This window comes from Piliocolobus tephrosceles, chromosome 7 (genome assembly GCF_002776525.5).
Source record: "Piliocolobus tephrosceles isolate RC106 chromosome 7, ASM277652v3, whole genome shotgun sequence".
Classification (NCBI taxonomy): domain Eukaryota; kingdom Metazoa; phylum Chordata; class Mammalia; order Primates; family Cercopithecidae; genus Piliocolobus; species Piliocolobus tephrosceles.
Window position 1 is genome coordinate 107421635 of NC_045440.1, and position 20223 is coordinate 107441857.

Here is a 20223-nt window from a genome sequence, read left to right on the forward strand (position 1 = left end):
CATACAAATCCCTTGTCCTTTTATTGAATTAGGAAACCTAAAGTACATTGCAAAACTGATAAAATAGGTAGGAAGTTGCATCACATACTTGGAAATTTTTAAAAATATTTTATGAGCAACTATGTAGACCTGAAAAAATGATTCAAAACTGACAACTTCACTGAATGATTATAAAATTATTTTTCCCTTAGAATGACTGAAAATAAATACTAAATCACATTCTTTCAGTTTGTTTTTCTTATGCATAAAGATTACTATTTAAGACGAAGGTCTTCTAAATTGTTTTCTTTATTGTGGCCTATTGTCAGTTCATCCTCATCTCAAAATCTGCATATGCTAATAATGTGCTTTTAAGACTGGGTTGTTAACAATAGTATGTATTGTTATAACATTGTTAGTCAACATAAATTAGTGGAGGAGCTGCTACACAGTATCCTTTGTGAATGCATACACTTTAGAATAACAGCCATTAGATAATGATGGACAGTAGCCTAGATCAATTCACGTGCAAAAAAAAATTAATTATAAATAGAAATTAGAAAATGTAAACTATTCAAAAAGATGAAACAGTGATAGATATTAAATCACTTTTTAAAAGACAATGGAATTATTTACGTAAGAAAGATTTAAACTTACAGGTGAGGGGGCCCTAGCTTTTTCAGTGGCTTATCCTTTGGTAATCTGATAAAACCATGGCCACTGTTTTTGGAATAATATTTTATATGTATAACATAAACTAAAGTAAATAAAATGATTACAGAGGAAATGACTTATTTTGAAATGAAGACTCCAAGAACCCCAAGTGGGCCCTAAAATATTTTAGGCCTTACAAGTGTTTATTATTTCCCACTATTCAGTTGCTGCTATTCAAAATTAATTATATATTCTCATCTTTAAATTAAAACAAATTCAGAATTTTGGTGGGAGTTTGTGAGTGTTATATCTCAGTCCCTTTAAGGGGCCTGATATAAGACTGGGTAATTTAGGCATTACTGCTTTAAATTTTCATAGCAGTAACATTGTGTCTGAGCTAGTCAGATCTATTTTTATCCAATGTGGGAGCAGGAGCCTGTGTCAGCCTTCTCTTGTGTGCTGACAGTTTAAAATACAGTAGCTTTCCATTCCCCTTAACTGTGTTGGGACATTTGGGGAAATTTCTACCTTCTACTGTGGTTCTTTTCATTTTTCATTTATCAACCTATTTTCATTTCACACTATGGTATTTATTTAATATATACTTTGTATTTATGGACAAAACTATATAAGTAAAATGTAAAAGATGGGTTAATTTTCAAACAACTTTTTTATAAAGAGACATTTTTTTGTAAGGGCTACTTCCTAACGAGTGACCTCTGTTTTATGAATAATGGTCTCCTTTTGAGGACATAGGACATAGCAACACATTTAAAATAATTCTCTGGTTTTCACTCATTATCATATTTTTCAGTTATTAAAAATCATTCTTCCCAAAGAAGTGAAACTGCATATCCTAACATTTACTCCACTTTCCACTTGGAAAAATTTCTTGATGGAATCAGAATAAATGAAATTATATATAAACACATGAAATATTAATCTAATTTTCTGTTAGGGTAATTGTAGCTATTTCCCAAAGTTTTGTTATATAATAAGATGTTTATTATTAATGTCAGATAAATCTTTAAAATAAATGTAAAGATGGGTACTCTTAAAAAATAGGTTTTAAGCAATTTAAGAAATAATATATAAAGAGATATACCTTTTGTTTCTGTTTATTATGATGAAGATATATAAAGATGTTAGACTAAAAACATGTAGCAAACTACTGAACACACTTATTTCTAAAGAAAAGTGTTCTTTAATGAGAACACTTGGACACAGGAAGGGGAACATGTGGGGTCAGGGGAGGGGAGAAGGATAGCATCAGGAGATACACCTAATGTAAATGATGAGTTAATGGGTGCAGCACACCAACATGGCACATGTATACACATGTAACAAACCTGCATATTGTGCACATGTACCCTAGAACATAAAGTATAATAAAAAAAGTGTTCTTTTAAAATAGTTTTTCAGAAACAAAAAGACAGCTATGATATTTACACTATGAGGTTACCTTTTCATTTCTCTTGCCATGTAACTGTTACTAGTAATTAAATATTTTTTATATATTTACATTTAATGTCAGTTATTTTGACATGTTCTGGATGCACTTATGCAAAAATACTGAACTTAGAAAGTAAATCACATGATAGTATATGGATTTAAAAGTATTTAAAAATGCTCTGACTTATATGTTACCCTATGACTTTAAAATGTTAAATAATCACAAGATATGGTGTAGAATAAAGCCAATATTCACTTTCTAAAGTCACCTAATCTAATATTAACTAGTACACAATTGTTTGCCATATAATTCATGACATTTGGGAAATTATGTCCTTTTTTTCTTTCTTTTTTTTAATTACTTGCATTTTTCATTATCCAAATTAAGGTTGAGATAACTTATAGGTAAAGTGGATGTCATTGAAACATTAGCTTTGAGGAAGACTAATGCTTTCTTGACTGTCGGTATTATATAAGCATTTCCATTTTTGTGCTTACAACTAGATGGGGAGGAATAATTTTATTTGAAATATACTTTGGCATGTTTTACTTTTGAATTCTGGAGCCAAAGCTAGTGTTTTTAAAGTCATCTCCCATATTGTGGGGCTGGTGTTAGAAAACATTTATTGATCATGTTAGATGTAAAAGTATTATGCTAGGTTCCAGGGATAGAAAGGTCAACAAGGAGAGGTTGCTTAAATTTAAGGATACTTCCTTCAACAAGGATTAAGTTTTGGTATTAGATTTATTTGTGGTCAAAGAGATCATGCTGTTTCAGAATTATTGTTTCAGTTAATACCCATTCTGAATTGAATCAGTTGGCATAGCTAAAGTGCACCGAGATAGACAGCCAGTTAACCAGTTTTCTACAGAGTGATTTTTCTTGTGGATCAGGTTTAAATATGGCTACAGACTTCAAAGTCATCCTATTTTCTTATAACCTCATTTTCATTCTTCTGTTTAAATGTTCAGGTGTATAGTGTTTTCTGAAAGCCTTTTTATATCTTAGTTGGTATAGTACTAAACAGCTTCAGGTGCTACAGAATTAATGCTCATATGGTTTTCTTCACTCTTGAAAATGTTAGGAAAAGTCATTGAATTCTTTAAAATAGAATAATTCACATTATTTCACGTATTCCATTTAGGGAATTCATTTTGGAAAGCAGGCAGTTTTGTTTGTTATTTGTTATGACTGAGCGACTATTATCTTTGCTGGAAATTACTTTGAAAGGCAGATTTGGTTTTTTAGAAATTCTTAAGAAATTTCATTTGAAATTGCTCAGAATATGTTGGGGAAAAGAAAACTTTTTACATACTCCATAATTTTAAACAGTTACCTTTTTCAAAATCAGTTTGATGCATCATAACCAAATAGCAGAAGGGCACTAAAGATCAACTGAGCTGCTTTTTGACTAACGTTTCAGGGATTGTGAAGCAGCAGATAGACAGCCATATCACAGATCCAGATCAACAGAACAACGGCCTCTCCTTGAGCGGACCACCACCCGCTCCAGATCCACTGAACGTCCTGATACAAACCTCATGAGGTCGATGCCTTCATTAATGACTGGAAGATCTGCCCCTCCTTCACCTGCCTTATCGAGGTGAAAGATAAATCAATCAGACTAATTTCCCCTTTGCCCCACCAGCACACCATTTTATTTTCCCAGCGGCTAAATGGTCTCTTCTATCATCTTTGGCTGATCACTAGTAATAATCGATACTAACCTTTCAATGTAAACACACTATTTATATTCAGTGGATATAATAGTGTGTCGCTACCATTGTAATTTGTTTATTAACTGTCCTGACTGCATTTGTTTTGTGATTTCTCATTAATCAGGAGTCCTGGGTAAATTCCGTCATTAACTGTCATGTTCCTCTCCTACAGAATGAGAAACTATTTGTGTCCATTACACATCACTTTTCAAATCATCATAATGATTATAAATAAAACTAGATTTTTTAGTTTCTGTCGATACTACTGTTATGTATTAACCAATATTTTCCTTAGTTGAATCTTGAATTGTTCAGAGTTTTATTTGTAGTTTCATGAGATATTTTCTAATAAAGGAATATTTAATATAAGCCTGAGTAAAAATCTCTGGATCAAGGGAGAAAGGTTAGTGTTGAAAGTTTGAAATCTGGTAGAAAGAAAAGTACAGTCTTTTCTTTCTTGATCTGTGAAATTGTCCTCTTGCTTTCAATGGATAGAGTACTAATTTACATTAATAATTCCATGGATTTTACTGTAGGGTTTTGTGTGCATGTATGTGTATGTATGCATATTACACCAAAAATAAACATCTTTTGCTACTTAATCATTCAGATATCCATATTTTGTCCAATTTTCCTAACCTTTTAATCTGCAGCTAAACTTCTTTTTAAATTGTATTTATACAGCTATCATATGAACCAAATGTAGGTATTAAAAATATGTAACTCATTATACTGAAAATTAATATTAGTGGTGTGTCTTTAGGTCTCATCCTCGTACTGGGTCTGTCCAGACAAGCCCATCAAGTACTCCAGTGGCAGGACGAAGGGGCCGACAGCTTCCACAGCTTCCACCAAAGGGAACATTGGATAGAAGTAAGTTTTATTTCCACTTATGTCGTTTAGGAAATACACATGGAAGCTAAGGTGAATCAAGATTTTCTTACTTTTGTGTTAGTTTTCTTCTTTTGTTAATTGTATGCCTTGTCTTATTTGATAATAGTTATATTTATAAATATTATGTATTTTTGCATAAAAATTTGTAATATTTCCAGGTAAAATAAGGTATCTTTATTGCTCTTGCACATTTTTAAATTTGAATAAATGCATCTTAAAAAGTAAACATAATACTCTTAAATGAGCTGTTGGATAATATTTCTTTGCCACAACTAAGTTTATGTAATTGTTGATAGTTATATAAAGTTTATTAGTAACTAGCCAAATCAATTTTCACACACTGCAAAGGACTGGTTAGCTGATGCACAACAATGGTGATCCTTCTCAATACTGGAGAACAAGAAAAAGGTAATCATGAATATACAATGAAAGATGCATGTTGTACTAATGTTTTTATTAATTTTACATTTTTGCATAAGAAGCACTGTTTGCTGACACACACATGAACATACTTCCCAAACATCTATAAATTCTTGGATAAAGGACCTCTAAAAACATGGATAACTGAATATAATGGTTTTTAAGATCATTTTTTCAATGATCCCTTTATTTAGTAACTGGATGTGCTTTGCAAATAATACATATATATTTAAATCATTTAACTTTTCTCTAGTAGATAATACATTCTGTGCCTTTGGAAATTTCTGTTGTTTTTAACCCCTGTGCTTTGGTTCCCTTTTTTTCCTTTTTTTTTCTTTTGTTTTTGTTTTGTTTTTTGTTTTTATTTTGTTTCCCTAGACAATGGAGTCAAGGAGATAGAACCTTATGAAGGTCTGTACATAAAGGAGGGTTTGTTTTGTGCTAACAGCCTTTTTGGGGAGCTAGTAAGCAAAAATAAACCCAACTGCAATTGATGTCCCTTTGTTGTATAGACTTATATACAGTAAAATTATTTTGTTTTATGATATCTGACAAAGTATTCAACTTTTTTCTTAACTTGGAAATTATGCCAAGAAGTTAAATTTCTTTGATTGATCAAATAAGAATGCAAAGAGTTTAACTTCTTTTAAATGACCAGATAAAATGTGCTCTTTCATAAAATTTTTATGTACCTTTTAACCAGAATACTAGATTTTGAGTAAGACTTTAACCAAAGATATCAATTGCAGTCTACGTTTACATCATTGAGGATGTATACATAGTGTAGTTATATTTATCATCATATATTTCATTTTTTATTTATGATGATGTTTTTAATTATTAAATTTGGCTTTCTAGAAAATAAAGTTGTTGAATTAGATAGTGATTGTGGCTTGTATTTCCAACATCATTTTTCATGTTGTAGCAAGACTGCTTACAGTATATCAGAGTTAAATATGATACACTTTCATTATCAAACACTACATTATGACTCAGAAGAAAATACTGAATGGTGATATATGGAGTGTCATACATTTGCTAGATCAATACAAAATCATCTGCCTGTTATGGAAATCTGAAATTAAGTTTGTATCTTTAAAAACTTGTTGACTGTTTACTGATGAATCTCTAGCACACAGAATAATGCCTGGCACATTGTAGACCCTCAATAAATCTTTGTTGAATAAATTCATGAAATATTTATTTAAAAAGGGAAAAGCTACCTCAAATAGTATACAAAGTACCACTACAATAATCTTGTCATTCTATATATGTTTATATTAAAATTCATATTTCTGTAAACTATTTGTAACAAATTTGTAAGTGTGCTGCATTTGAGCAGCAATACTTTTATACCCTTATATAACTTGTTGATATAAGTTGTGTTCTTGTTAACTGGATGATGGTCAACTTCTGTTTTGTCATTCTTTCTATTTCCAAGTACCATAATTTTGAACAATCCAGTGATATTGTGACTGATGGTCTATTATGCTGCCTGATAAAAAGACTTCACAGCATTTTTATAGTTCTTAATTATTTGCATAAAATTGGGGGCATAGAATTTTAAATCACTTTTCCTAAGGAAAGTTTAGTAGTATTTATGTAACTTTTTTTCTCTTCAGTGTTTTTAAAGATGGAGTTTCAACATCATTTATTGGCATATAAAGTCAGAAACTATAATTTGTGTACATTTTTAAAATTGAATTTTTAATGTCGTTTATAGCAATAGACTGTTGAAATACAAGTAGCTCTATTCTTTGTAATAGTAAGTATACTAGAAAACAGAGCCTATTGGTGATGCTGAAAGTCAGGGTTGGTGAAGTTCCTGATGGGCTTCTCAGTAAAGATTCTCTTTACTATTGTTTTTGACCCTATAAGATTAATTAAAACCAAAATTTTCCTTTAAAGTTCCCAGTTGTGATTTTTCCATTTTTTTAAATTTCATAAAAGAAAGAGGGGCCAAAACCTCCCTTATTCTTTTTAGTATTAAATAAAAGGGGTTTTGTTTTATATAAAAGTATGGATGATTTTTTAAAGTGTTTTTATAAATGTTGATATGGAGACTTCAGTAGATTATGCAAACTTTTTTAGTTTTAAAGAAGATATATAATATCTCTTTTAGAAATCTCAACTTCAGTTAATCTTCAGTAAGTAGCACAAAATAGACTTACCAGTTGATGGTCTAAATCAAATTATGTTTGGATTATCACCTAAAAAGTTAATTGTGAGAAGCTGTAATTTAATGACATTATTTTAGAATTAAAGTATTAAAATATTTATTTTCAAATCGTTTTCGACAGCCAACAAATAACCGAGTCATACTTTAACTCTTTATGATCTTGATTATTTTATATTTTAGTCTTATGTATTTTTAGCCACTTATCTTTGTTTAGAACCAGAAAAGTAAAATAAGAATAATATAGAAAGCACAATGCACTAAAAAATTATAAGGCATTATTATTATTTTTCCCTTTTATGTACTGCCATTTTGTAAAATGTCATTTTCTCTTTTTCTAGAAGAAAAGTTATATAACTTTTTTTAGTAATATACCAAGTTTATATATAAAGTATTTTGCCTACTTTACCCAGTTATCCACATATTACAAATATTTTAAAAGTCACAGTTTCCCTTTTACAAAGTCATCATAAAAGCAGACAATGTGATAAGTAACCAGTAAATTCATTTACTTTTCTATAGCATGTCAGAAATTTATTAAAAATAATCTATTGGGCCAGGTGCAGTGGCTCCCGTGGCTCACATCTGTAATCCTAGCACTTTGGGAGGCTGAGGCGAGTGGATCGCTTGAGCTCGGGAATTCAAGACCAACCTGGGTAACGTGGTGAAACCCCATCACTACAAAAAAATACAAAAATATCCAGCATGGTGGTGCACTCCCGTAGTCCCAGCTACTCAGGAGGCTGAGATGGGAGGATCACTTGAGCCCAGGAGACGCAGGTTGCAGTAAGCTGTGATTGTGCCACTGCACTCCAGCCTGGGTGACAGGGAGACTCTGTTTCTAAATAAATAAATAGATAGATATTGGTGTATTTATCTTCTGAATAATTTAGAATTTTTTATTTGTTTAGTTTCTTTGAAGAGTAGCAGATACACCTGTTTGGTCTTATATTTTTCTTTACCTTTGCTTATGCAAGTACAGAAGTTAATGAAGAAACTGAGCATGTGGAAGAGCAGGGGGAAGAAAAGCAGGGAGAAGAGGTCAAGGCAGGTCTGTCTGACTGCATATCTAAAATAAATAAGTGAATGTTTTCAAATATGACTTTTCAATTTTACATAAGACTTTAGGCTCCAAATTTATAACTGCACAATGAAGAATAGATTGTTTTTCAGCACTAACTTTAAGATAAATTACCTAATTTTATTAATGAATGGGTATTACTTAAGCTATCTAGGCAATTTGTCAGAATATGTAATTTACCCAACTGGCTAAATATTTTCCCTGATGTTTAAATCAAACTAGAATTATAGATAGTGCCCCTGACCAAGATATACACCTACCCTTTACCCAGCTTTACATTCATTTGTTTATTCAAAAAAATTTAATGAGTACCTACTAGAAAACCATATTTTATCATGTGTTGTGGTGAGTAAAGGTTTGTTGAAGCTTTAGCACCTTCTCCCATGGATTTTGAATCTAGTAGAAGCAAATTATAAAGAAATATAGAGCAGAATATAATTCCATTAAAACATTTATAGACCATGATCATTTTTTCCATTATATTTTTTTCCTAAAGTAAAGCAATTATAGGTTTCTCTTCTTCATCCCAGTTCAATATTGCTCTAATATTTATTGTCAATCATAATTTCTCCCCATCTTTCTAAATGAAATGCATACCTTTTATTTTTGTTGTTTTTAAAGTTCCTATTATATTTATCTGTCATAATGTTTAATGTTCGTGAAATGATTTTAAAACTTAAAAGATTCCAGCCTGGCCAACATGGCGAAACCCCATCTCCACTAAAAATAAAAAAATAAGCTGGGCGTGGTGGTATGCGCCTGTAGTCCCAGCTACCTGGGAGGCCGAAGCAGGAGAATCGCTTGAACCTGAGAGGCAGAGGTTGCAGTAGCCAAGATCATGCCACTGCACTCCAGCCTGGGCAACAGAGCAAGACTCTGTCTCAAAAAAGTTAAAACATTATATAATCAGTAAATCAGTGTATTTTTATATACTACTTTTATCAAATTTTCACTATTTTTATTTGAAACTCAGAATTGAATACTAATCTTATCCAATTGTCAAGTTTAATTGTAACTTTCTTTGAATAATACAGAATATCTTTAATTTTATCAAGTGTTTAACTGAGCACTTTTTATTTATGAATAATAGAGTGTTCTTTTTATGCCTTTTTTTCCTCTGCTTTCCATGGTGTGGAAGCAATACCATTACGTATATTATACCTAAGATATATTTTCTTGGAAGCATTCTTTCAGTGGAGTTTTTAGTTTTACAACTGAAAACATCTCTTAAGCTACTAGAATTGCTCATTATCAGTAACTTTTCAATGTCATAAAGGTGACAAATATCAAAATCATCTGATAATGGAAACAGGCAAGTTTAATTGCATATTTCTAGACATGTAGAATTGCTTGGGTTCTGAATATCTAGTATCTAACTTCTAGAATGTCATTTTTCTTCCATTTTCCTGGAATAATTTAGGAATCACATTTTTATGGAATACTATAAGAATGAATTTCATTTTAGCTTAGCTGTTAAGGTAATGTTTTTCCATTAGCTCATTCCTCTGCATCTCATATAGTCCATACAAACACTGTAGCCTTTCATGCCATTAATTGTCTTCCACATTAAAGTCATTTTTTAAGATAGCATTAGTTTGGGGACTTTAGCGATAGTTAATATCACTCTTCCTTATTTTAAATTAATTAAGATACAGACGCCCATGTGCTAAACCAGTTTGTTGCTGGTGTTTTATTGTCAAAAGTAATTAGTAAGTTGCATCAGTTTTTAAATTAACGTAAAAGCATAACTATATACTATAAAAATGATTTTTCACTTATTTGGTTTTTATTACTTCTCCTATGAGATAGGAAGTATATACTTTTCTCTTGTGTTCATTAATATGGGATATCATGTGTAGTGCATGGATTTGTTTCCCTATTGTGTGATTTCATCTTTTTTGATGTGGTTTGTTTTTATTTTGGTTATTAATGATCTTAATCATTAATCACTGTTGTCTGTTTTCAATATTATAAAGACAATGAGGGAGAAACACCAACACCACCTACTAATGGGAAAAAAGGCAAGTCTTAAAATGAAGTTTCTGGTGCCTTTCTAGATATTAAACACTCCATATTGACATTTGTAATATACTTGAATTGCTTTTTAAAATAAGCATAAGTACAAGTATTAGTCTCAATTTAAGTTATCCAGTATTTAATATGTCTATTCTTTTTTATTTATTTCTGAATAGGAAATTAGTCTTCAAAATACTTACCTTTAATGATTCTGATACAATTCTATTTTATTGAAATGTAATGGCATTAAAATTGGAAGATTAACTTTGTTGATCATGTTAAGGGAAAGGATTCTGAGGAAGATACTAGTGGTCATGTTATACATTTACAAAATCACAGCATGGATATTTTTCAATCCAGAAATCGTTTTAAAATTGAATTATTTTAAAAACATTTTAAAGTAGAAGTTTAAAGTAGAAAATGAGACAAATTTAATCATAAGTTTAATAATAATATAAAAGGAAGATTTATAACATTTGTGGATTTTTCATAATTCTATATACATGAATTAAAACTGCCTGGAAAGTAAAAAGATGATTGATTTTAATACTTAGATGTGATTTTCCTATAATTATTGCTGACATAATTCTGTAATCTGCCACAACCAAATTCTATCAGAATGGTAGAACTGTGTATGTTTTGCAGTTATTGATTATCAAATATGTCTACATATGTTGATTTAGAATATTAGCATTTTAAAATGATTTTATCAAAAAAGTAACATCCCGTTCTATATCATAAAATTTGGCTCAAGCGATTCTCCTGCCTCAGCCTCCTGAGTAGCTGGGATTACAGGCACCTGCCACCACACCTGGCTAAGTTTTGTGTTTCTAGTAAAGACAGGTTTCACCACGATGGCCAGGCTGGTCTCAGACTCCTGACCTCAAGTGATCCTCCCGCCTCACCTCAGCCTCCCAAAGTACTGGGATTACAGGTGTGAGCCACCACTCCCGGCTTCAGATTTCTCATAAAGTCTTTATTTTGCAAAGGCAGTTTCACATGTAAAGTTTTCTAGTGACAATGATTGTTGAAACCTCAGTTATAAATTTGTTTTTATATGCACACTTATAAATTTGTGTTTTTATCATTATATGAAATCCTCTCCACTGCAAAACATTGCTATTGCTATATAAATCAATCCAACATATGATATAGTTGAACCAAGAAATTAATGAATAAATTTGTAAGATGAGAACTCTGCACATATTTCACATATGCTAACTTGGTTTTTACTTGGCTTAATGTTTTGATTATTTACCTATAATTAAGATTTATTGAATGTATCCTTTTGCTATCTTCTTCTGAGAGAAAGGCTTTTTATTTACAGTTTATTTTATATATCACAATAAAGTTCATGAGTAAGTTTAAGGGAGGACATTTTTTTTTAATTGGTTAAAGCATATTGTGGATATGTTAAAGTATATTGTTGTAGCAGGTGCAGTCAGAAGGATAGTTGGGGCTAGAGGGGTGACTCATATATGAACTTATAGATCATAGTTGGGATTTTGGTTTTTATCACATAAAATGGGAAAGTTTGGATTAAAGTGACACAATACCCCTTTTTTTTTTAAGTAAGATGATTTCAATTGCTACATTGAGAATGCCCTCAAGAATTAAGATTGCTAACAGGGAACATTGTTAGAAGGTTTTCACTAACCCCAGAAACAGATGATACTGGCTTAGACCAGTGTGATAGCAGTATAAGTTGTTGGATTCTGAATAGATATTGAAGATAGAGCCAACAACATTTCCCAACAAGGTAAAAGAGAAAGAAAGATTCCATAATGACATCCAAGTTTTTAGCCTAAATAGAAAAATAATGGAGTTTCTATTAACTAATACAGGGAAATACTTGAGAATAATAGATTGAGTGAGAATATCAAGTGCTCAGTTTTGGATATGATAAGTTAGAGATGCTGTTAGACATCCAAGTGAAGATGCCAAATTAAATATGGTCTACATTTCATATTAGAGGTGTAGACTGTAGCTATAAATCTGGGACTCATCCATATAAAGAGGTGTTTACACTGTAAGACTGGTTATCAAGAGGACAAGTGGACATATGTAAGTAGATAAAGAAGAGGTCCAGGAAGTATAAACTGGACCACTTTGATACTTTGAAGTTGAGAAGGTGAAGCAGCCAGAAATGGAGAAAGTGGGAGAAGAGTAACAAGTTAAGAAATTACTTGAAGGAGAGAATTATCAAGAATGTGAAACAATCAGCACACTTAGCAAGTAGGAAGTCACCATGTTGACCTTTATTAAGAGCAGTTTTGGTAGAGTGATAAGGGCTAAAGGACTGATTAGAGTAGATTCAAGGGAAGAGATGAATGGAGACAGCAAGTGCAGACACCTTTGAAAGGCTGTAAAGGGAAGAAAAGAAAAATATCTAGAGCTGTGAGGAGAGGTCGAAGAAACAGAATACATGAAGGATATGTGGGAAACTTCTTGTTCCTTTGGCTTCTTCTGAATCCAGGTCTGCCACTTTGCTGTGTAATGCCATGTGGCCTCGAACCGTGTGCCTATAGTTCACCAAGATATCTATCAGTCTTCTGTGACATAGCTCCTTGATTTAGAATCAAATACTTTTAGATTTGGAAGGAACATTATAAATCTTTTGATAAAACTATTTTCCCTTATAGATAAAGGAGGAGAATTCTGGAGGATAAGTACCTTTCTTCAATCCACATAGCAGCAGATCTCTAGTCTAGACTGTTAATCTCATGTGTTGATATACCATGCCTCTTCATAGCCTTCTATGACACTGTTCTAGATTGTGTTCTCTTTGCATGGACTTCAACCGGTTTTTTGTTTGTTTGTTTTTTGTTTTTTGCTGTTGTTGTAATTGTTGTTTTTAGACATTAGCTAAAGATGTAGTTCAACCAATATCTACTATTTTAAATGTGTTATACTAGATACCCATTAAGGATGCAAAGATAAACAAGACATATTTCTTGCCTTTAGGGAGCTCCCAAGGGAAAAAATAATATAATGATAAGAAATAAAACATAGCTAGTAAAATTACTCTATAATGTGTAACTTATATATAAGGTGTCTTAAGATCGTGGTATATATTCAGGGTCAATTTTATAAGGAGAAGGTAAGTTTTGACAGGTTCTGGGTAGGTTTTCAGTCCCAAATATTTCTCCCATTACCTGTCATGGTATTTCATATTCCGCTATTACCTAATGGCTTATTTGCATAATACAAAGCTTTTAGCCTTTCTAGAACACTGAAATATAAATATTCCTGAGGGCACAATCCCAAGCTATTATCACATACACATCTTCATAGAAGGCAAGTGGGTGGAGGAAATCAAGTGTAGGAAAAGATGTGGCAGACTGCTAGTTGTCTTGGAAGGGTTATAATGGCAAAATCTGTCCATTCTAAATTATATTATTTGCTGTGTAGGTATGCTATAAATTTACTTTTTAAAATAATTTGGTATATTAAAATTGCTTAGAACAAATAGTTGTCACATAATAGGCCAGGTGCAGTGGCTCACAGATGTAATCCCAAAGCTTTAGGAGGCTGAGGCAGGAGGATTTCTTGAGGAAAGGAGTTTGAGACCAGCCTGGACAACCTAATAAGACCCTGCCTCTATCAAAAAAAAATTTTTTTTAATTACCCAAGCGTAGTGGTGTACATCTCTAGTCCCAGCTACTTGGGAGCTTGAGGCAGGAAGATTGCTATACCCAGGAGTTTGAGGCTCCAGTGAGCTGTGATTGTACTACCACACTCCAGCCTGGGTGACAAAGGGTGACTCTGTCTCTAAAGCAAATATACAAACAAATAAGTTTGAAGTTGGGAAGATGAAGCGGAACAATACTTGTTATAATAATTACTATATAAATGTTAGTTATTATTACTATAATTTCTTAGTAATGTCTTGCTATGATTTTGTATTTTCAGCAAAAAATCTGAAAATTTTAGTTCCATATTTAAAGTCAAATTAAGTCTGATTATGATCACCCTGAAGCAGTTGTTAAACATATATATATGTGTGTGTGTGTGTGTATACACACACATATATACATACACACACACACATACAGTAATGTACCACATAATGCTGTTTTGGTCAATAACAGACTCCATATACAACAATAGTCTCATAATATTATCATACTATATTTTTCCTGTACCTTTTCTATATTTAGATATGCTTAAATACATATATACTTATCATTGTGTTCTAATTGCCTGCAGTATTTAGTATAGTAATATGCAGTACAGGTTTGTAGCCTAGGAGCAACAAGCTATATCAAATAGCCTAGGTATATAGTAGACTACCCCATCTAGGTTTGTGTAAGTACACTTTGTGATCTTTGCACAATGACGAAATCACCTAACAATGCATTTCTCAGAACATATCCCTGTCATTAAGCAATGTATGACTGTATATAGTTTCATAGATTTTTGGAAATTAGTAATCATGATGCTATTCTTAATCAAATGACTTGCATAAGAAACAATACCAGGGTGGAAATAAATAGGATTGGATTGCAGCATAAGTTATCTCATAATGTGCTAATACATTTCTACATATTTCAATGCATGTGTAAATGTGTAAAAATCAATATACAAATTTTAGGATACTTTTCTCTAGGCCAGAGAACTGTTTAATCCATTAGGATTTAACAAAAAGTAAGAATTTTTGGAAATGTGGCTGATAAAGTCTAAAGTATCAAATAGTTTTCTTTCCAATTCTTTATGTTTTATTATTGTTTGTTAATTTTGTTTGGTTTTGAAAAGTTAACATCTACAAACTTCCTAATTGACTGTTAGTGATTAATTCTTTGCCAGGATTATATAGACTAAACCCTACCATATCACCTATTAAAAATACACAATGAGATTGAAAAAAATATATATTTTGTTCCTTTAATGTGTACAATGTCTACATTGTTTCAAATACAGATAACCTTATAAATAAGAAAGAAAGAAAAGGAAGGAGGGAGGGGAGGGGGAAAATAAAAACAAACAAACGTATTTAAAAAGTTTACAAAGGAACCAAAAGTGATAGTTATTTTGACAGTCTTTGTAATTAATGATTGCTTCTGCAGGCATTCTAGATATTGGATATCATTTAGGGTGATAGGATACAATAGTGATAGAGGATCTTGGCTTTGTTTTGTTGCCTCTCTCTATTCTCATGAATGCTACTAGGGCAGGGAGAATGTTAGCACCCATATCTTAATTTCCAAATTTGACTAATATCTACCTAGGAGTGGATTTTATAGTGGAATTGGTGGATATTTCCTAACTATATCATTCCTCCCCAACTTAGGTAAATGAACATGTGTCCAAAATTAATATGAGAGAGATTCAGGGATACTTTAAAGTACCAAGGGATTTATCATATGTTTTTGATCAGGATGGACATTCAATCACATCTGTATTAAGAAAAGTAACTTGGTGACAGCAAGCAAGATGGACTTGAAAGAGAAGAAACTGAGGGCATAAGACCATTTAGGGCAATTCAGTCATCCAATATTTGATAGCCTGAACTAAAGCAGAGGTTGGAATAAAGCGGAAGGAATGCACTTAAGATTTCCTCTCCCAATTCATAATCCATAAGCTAAAGTGTACCTGTTGTTTAAGTGAAGTACTTGTAAACGAATATTTCTAATTTCTTTTCCTAACCTTTCCTTTCATTCTGGGAGACCGTTCCCCTTAAATTTACTTTTGTTTTCCTTTTCTCATCTTATTTCTTCTATACTTCCAAAGTCCCAACTGACTAATCAAATTTAGGAAAGAACTCCCTTTCACCTCATATCTTCCTGCAAACTTAGTTATTCTTCAAGGCCATATCATTGTTGACTTCCTAAATGCAATCCTTAAATCATCTTCTCTTTGTTGTTGAAAGTAACTTAATCTTAGGAAGGTGATATGATACAAGACAAAGAGCTTAGTTCTTGAAACTTTGCCTCAGGGCCTGCTTTACAGTGTACTAACTGTGTGACTCTAGACCTTTGCCCCAAGTTAGTTCATCTGAGAAAAGGAAATTGTAACATATTTCTTCCATTCCAGTATGCTACTTTGAAAATCAAGTGATGTAATGAGTATGAAATTGTAAGCAAAGATAATTTTTCAGTGCTTATCCTTATCAGTCAGCTCAATTTTTTCACCTGTATAAACCACCTAATAGAAGGTCCCATCTGTGTTTTGTAGGGTCAAACGTGATGCCATCTGTGAAAGCACATTGGAACATATAATATTATATAAATCTTACCAATAAATGAATTTATGCTATTTTATTTTATTTAGAGAAAGGGTCTCACGGTCACTCAGGCTGTAGTGCAGTGGTGCGATAATAGCTCATTGCAGCCTTGATCTCCTGGGCTCAAGTGATTCTCCCACCTTAGCCTTCCAAGTAGCTGAACTACAGGCACATGCCACTATGCCTGGCTAATTTTTTAAAGTTTTTTTAGAGATAGAATCTCTAAAAAAAAAAGATCTAAAAAAAGAGAACCTATGTTGTCCAGGCTGGTCTCAAACTGTATGCTCTTAAAATTACAGTGTTCAGATAGAATTGGCTACATGGTGTGATAAAGACTAGCTGGAATATAATTACTTTGCAGACATATGGGTTTCTTAAATATTACTTACTAAAAAGTCACCTCATAGTTAAGTCTCCATGAATATAATCACTCTTCAAATTACCTAATATTTATTAAATTAAGCTTTAATCTACAAATTAAAGATGGGATACATACAATGATCATTTAAGAATTTCAAATCTTAAAGCTTGTTCCTCTGTATTTTATTGAATTTTAAAAACAAATAAATTAACAACTTTTAATTACATGCCATTTTATTAATTCTGTTCTTTTTGTGACTTTAATTCTGTTTGGGATATACTGAAAGTAAACTTTAGTGCTTTGGAATTTGAAATTTATTAAGCAGAATTTTAATGTCACATTTCTATATTTAAAATGTTAACTGCATATTACATAGTTTATGTTAGAATTTAGGAAAAATATCCCCCCAAATCCCATAGATTCCATTTAGATTCTTGTTATACACATTATCTATGTTTCTGATAAGCTCTGATTATTATTTTTGATTTATACTAGAAGTTACATGGGAAGATCAGCAGAGAAGGGTGAATGGTACAATAAGTGATGACAAACCATTGCCGAAAAAGAAACATCAATCTGAGCCAGGTTTGTCAGGGTTTGAAAACCATATGGAAAGCATGAGACTACAAGCATTGCATTTCATGCTTTTTAAAATGTGTGTGTTCTTGTTGTACCTCATTTTTCTCATTTTGGTGTGAACTTGATAGTGTGTAGATTCCATTTAGATTAGAGAGGTAAATACTTTATTTCAAGATTTGTTTAGAAAACTAATTACACATACTTTGGGAAAAATATAATTATTTTATTCTTATGACGATTAGTCCTTTAGGGAAAAAATGATTAATTTAAACAGATGGTCATCCACTCTACATATTTGATTACGTTGACTAAAACTGAAGTACTTCAATGCAGAGGTACTTGCTTCCCTAAAAAGTACAATAAAAGCTCAATATACTATCTAAAGTTTGTCTTTGTAGGATATTTCTATTATTTAACTGCAAATGCTATTGAGATATTTATACCATATATTTTTAATTATTTATTTACAATCTCGGGAGATAAAATATGTTGCCAACCACAAGGAAGAGGGTTAGCATAGTATGTGAATTCAATAAGGAGTCTCTTCAAACTTAATTCCACCAGTGAATTGAAACAAAGTGTTTTTGTCTTCTTCTCCCTTTCTTCTTTTTTTATGGAGAGATATGATTAACCCATTTATGCTGGAGGTTGCACATTTTTTGTGTGTGAAAAATCAGACCTTGGCAATGAACTTAAGCAGTAGGATATAAATAATTCCCACAAGCTTAGCATTCCAATTGTGGAACACTAGGCATAAATGGGTTAAGTAGAAGACAAAACTTGAACCAAGAATAAAATTTAAAAAGGCAAAGTGCAGAGATAATTGATTAACTAAAAATCCAGTACTACTTTTAATTAGTAATTGGATGAGAATACATTGAATTTTTCATTGAAAATTTAAAAATTCAAATGGAGTTTTACTAATGATATTATAATTAAAAATGTGTTGTGTCTGTAGTAATAAAGTATTTTTATGTGCTGACTCATTTCATGTTAAAGCTTCTAAGACCCATATTTTAAAATATGTCAATGTAAAAATTAAACTAGTGTTTAACAAGTATTTGTTGCCATCCTGCTGTATTCCAAGCATTTTAGTTGGCACTGACTTATTAGTGTAGACAAGACAGATAGCAATTACCTGTCTTGCTTATTATATCTGCATATTATGCATATTATGTCTGCAAAAATACATAATTTAAAAATAATTATACTCATGATTGAGCTATTACAATTGTAATAAGTGCTTTAAGGAGAATAGGATGCTTTGAGAAAATGTATCATATAACATAAGTCTGAAGAGCAAAGAAAGATGGCATAGTGAAAACTTAATCTGTGAATTATTTTTTAGTAAAACAGTACATACTGAAAATGTAGTAAAATAAACTGGAATTCACATTGGGAATTTAAATTTATTCATAAAGTTGTAAGAAAATATATATTTTTTTAAATCTTCGGTTAATATCAGTTTACTGGGAAAATAGTGATTAATATATTTAAGGATATTTTTAAGTAAACAAGATAAATATAAAATCAATGTTTTGTTATGGTTTATATATCAAAAATTATTACTGTAAACCTCTCCCCTTGCTACATTGTATGATACAGGTTATCCTTGATCATAAACTATTATTTATTTGTTGTCCACTTTGTCATCATGTCCAATACGTGAATATGTTTGTGGCCACATATATCTATGTAAATAAGTTACATTGTATATTAAAATACAAAACAATGCAATGTTTAACTAAAAAATATTTTGACATCTCAGAAACACAACATTTTAAAGATCTACTTTAAATATTTTATTTAGTTGAATTTAACTATAGTGCCTTAATGTCATAGTTTAAAATGATTATAGTTTTTTTTTGTTTTGGCGATTATGTATTTTCCTGTATCCTAGAAAATTGGTCCTGGAAATTGAAACCCTAAATGTCGTAAGTAAGTATGTAATATTGTAAGGCAGTAAAAACAATGTTAAATTTTAGTGCTTCATAAATATTCTTATCTGTTTGTTTCTAAAAGGAAATTAGTATATTTAAAGAATATGTTTAATTATGAAAACTTTGGAGTAATAAAATGGGAAGAAAGTAGTAGGATACAGGTATAGCAGATTATATTGCAACATGTTTATATGAGCCTATGCTTTACAGAAGACATGTTTGGAGTTATTTCTTTTATGTTTAAGTGCATTTATGATATTAATAATCTATTGATTATAAACAGTGCTTAATATCTAATTTTTATGTGCTGAAATCTAAGAAACCCACTTCAATAAATTGCCAAAGATTCCTCGTCAAAGGGTTGGTTAATTTGGCAAACTTGTGGGATCAGAAAAACTGTATGGGATTGAGCCCAAACTTGAGATGGAAAGTTGGCTGTGCATCAATAGCATATATTGTTTTCTTTTTCAATTGGTGTTTTATGAAAATCTATGCCAGAACAATTTATAATGCCTGGGAATTTGCCATTTCTGGGATGTTTACTAGCAGTAAAAATAACACTTGAATTTTTTATTTTAAATGTGAGACTATAGAACCAAAGAGCTAAATGGCATGACATGGACTAGTAAATTAGTTAACAAGTATTTGGATGAATTTTGAGTACTATGACTAATATCTGCTTTTTTTAAAGAATAATCTTAGTATTTCTTAACGGGGATGTCTTGAGAG

At 31.4% G+C, this 20223-nt stretch overlaps 1 protein-coding gene across 22 annotated transcripts in view; it reads left to right on the top strand.

The window, feature by feature from the left end:
- RIMS2 (regulating synaptic membrane exocytosis 2) overlaps nucleotides 1-20223 on the top strand; it is a 775110-nt gene that overhangs the window by 519786 nt on the left and 235101 nt on the right. For 13 of the 22 annotated variants that reach the window (XM_031935886.1, XM_031935888.1, XM_031935883.1 and 10 more), the window contains 2 exons: nucleotides 3510-3689; nucleotides 4568-4677. In XM_031935886.1, coding sequence (XP_031791746.1) covers nucleotides 3510-3689; nucleotides 4568-4677 — 290 coding nt within the window. Of the gene's footprint in view, nucleotides 1-3509; nucleotides 3690-4567; nucleotides 4678-5496; nucleotides 5530-20223 lie in introns of all 22 variants that reach the window. The other 9 variants (XM_031935892.1, XM_031935890.1, XM_031935897.1 and 6 more) reach the window with 3 other exon arrangements.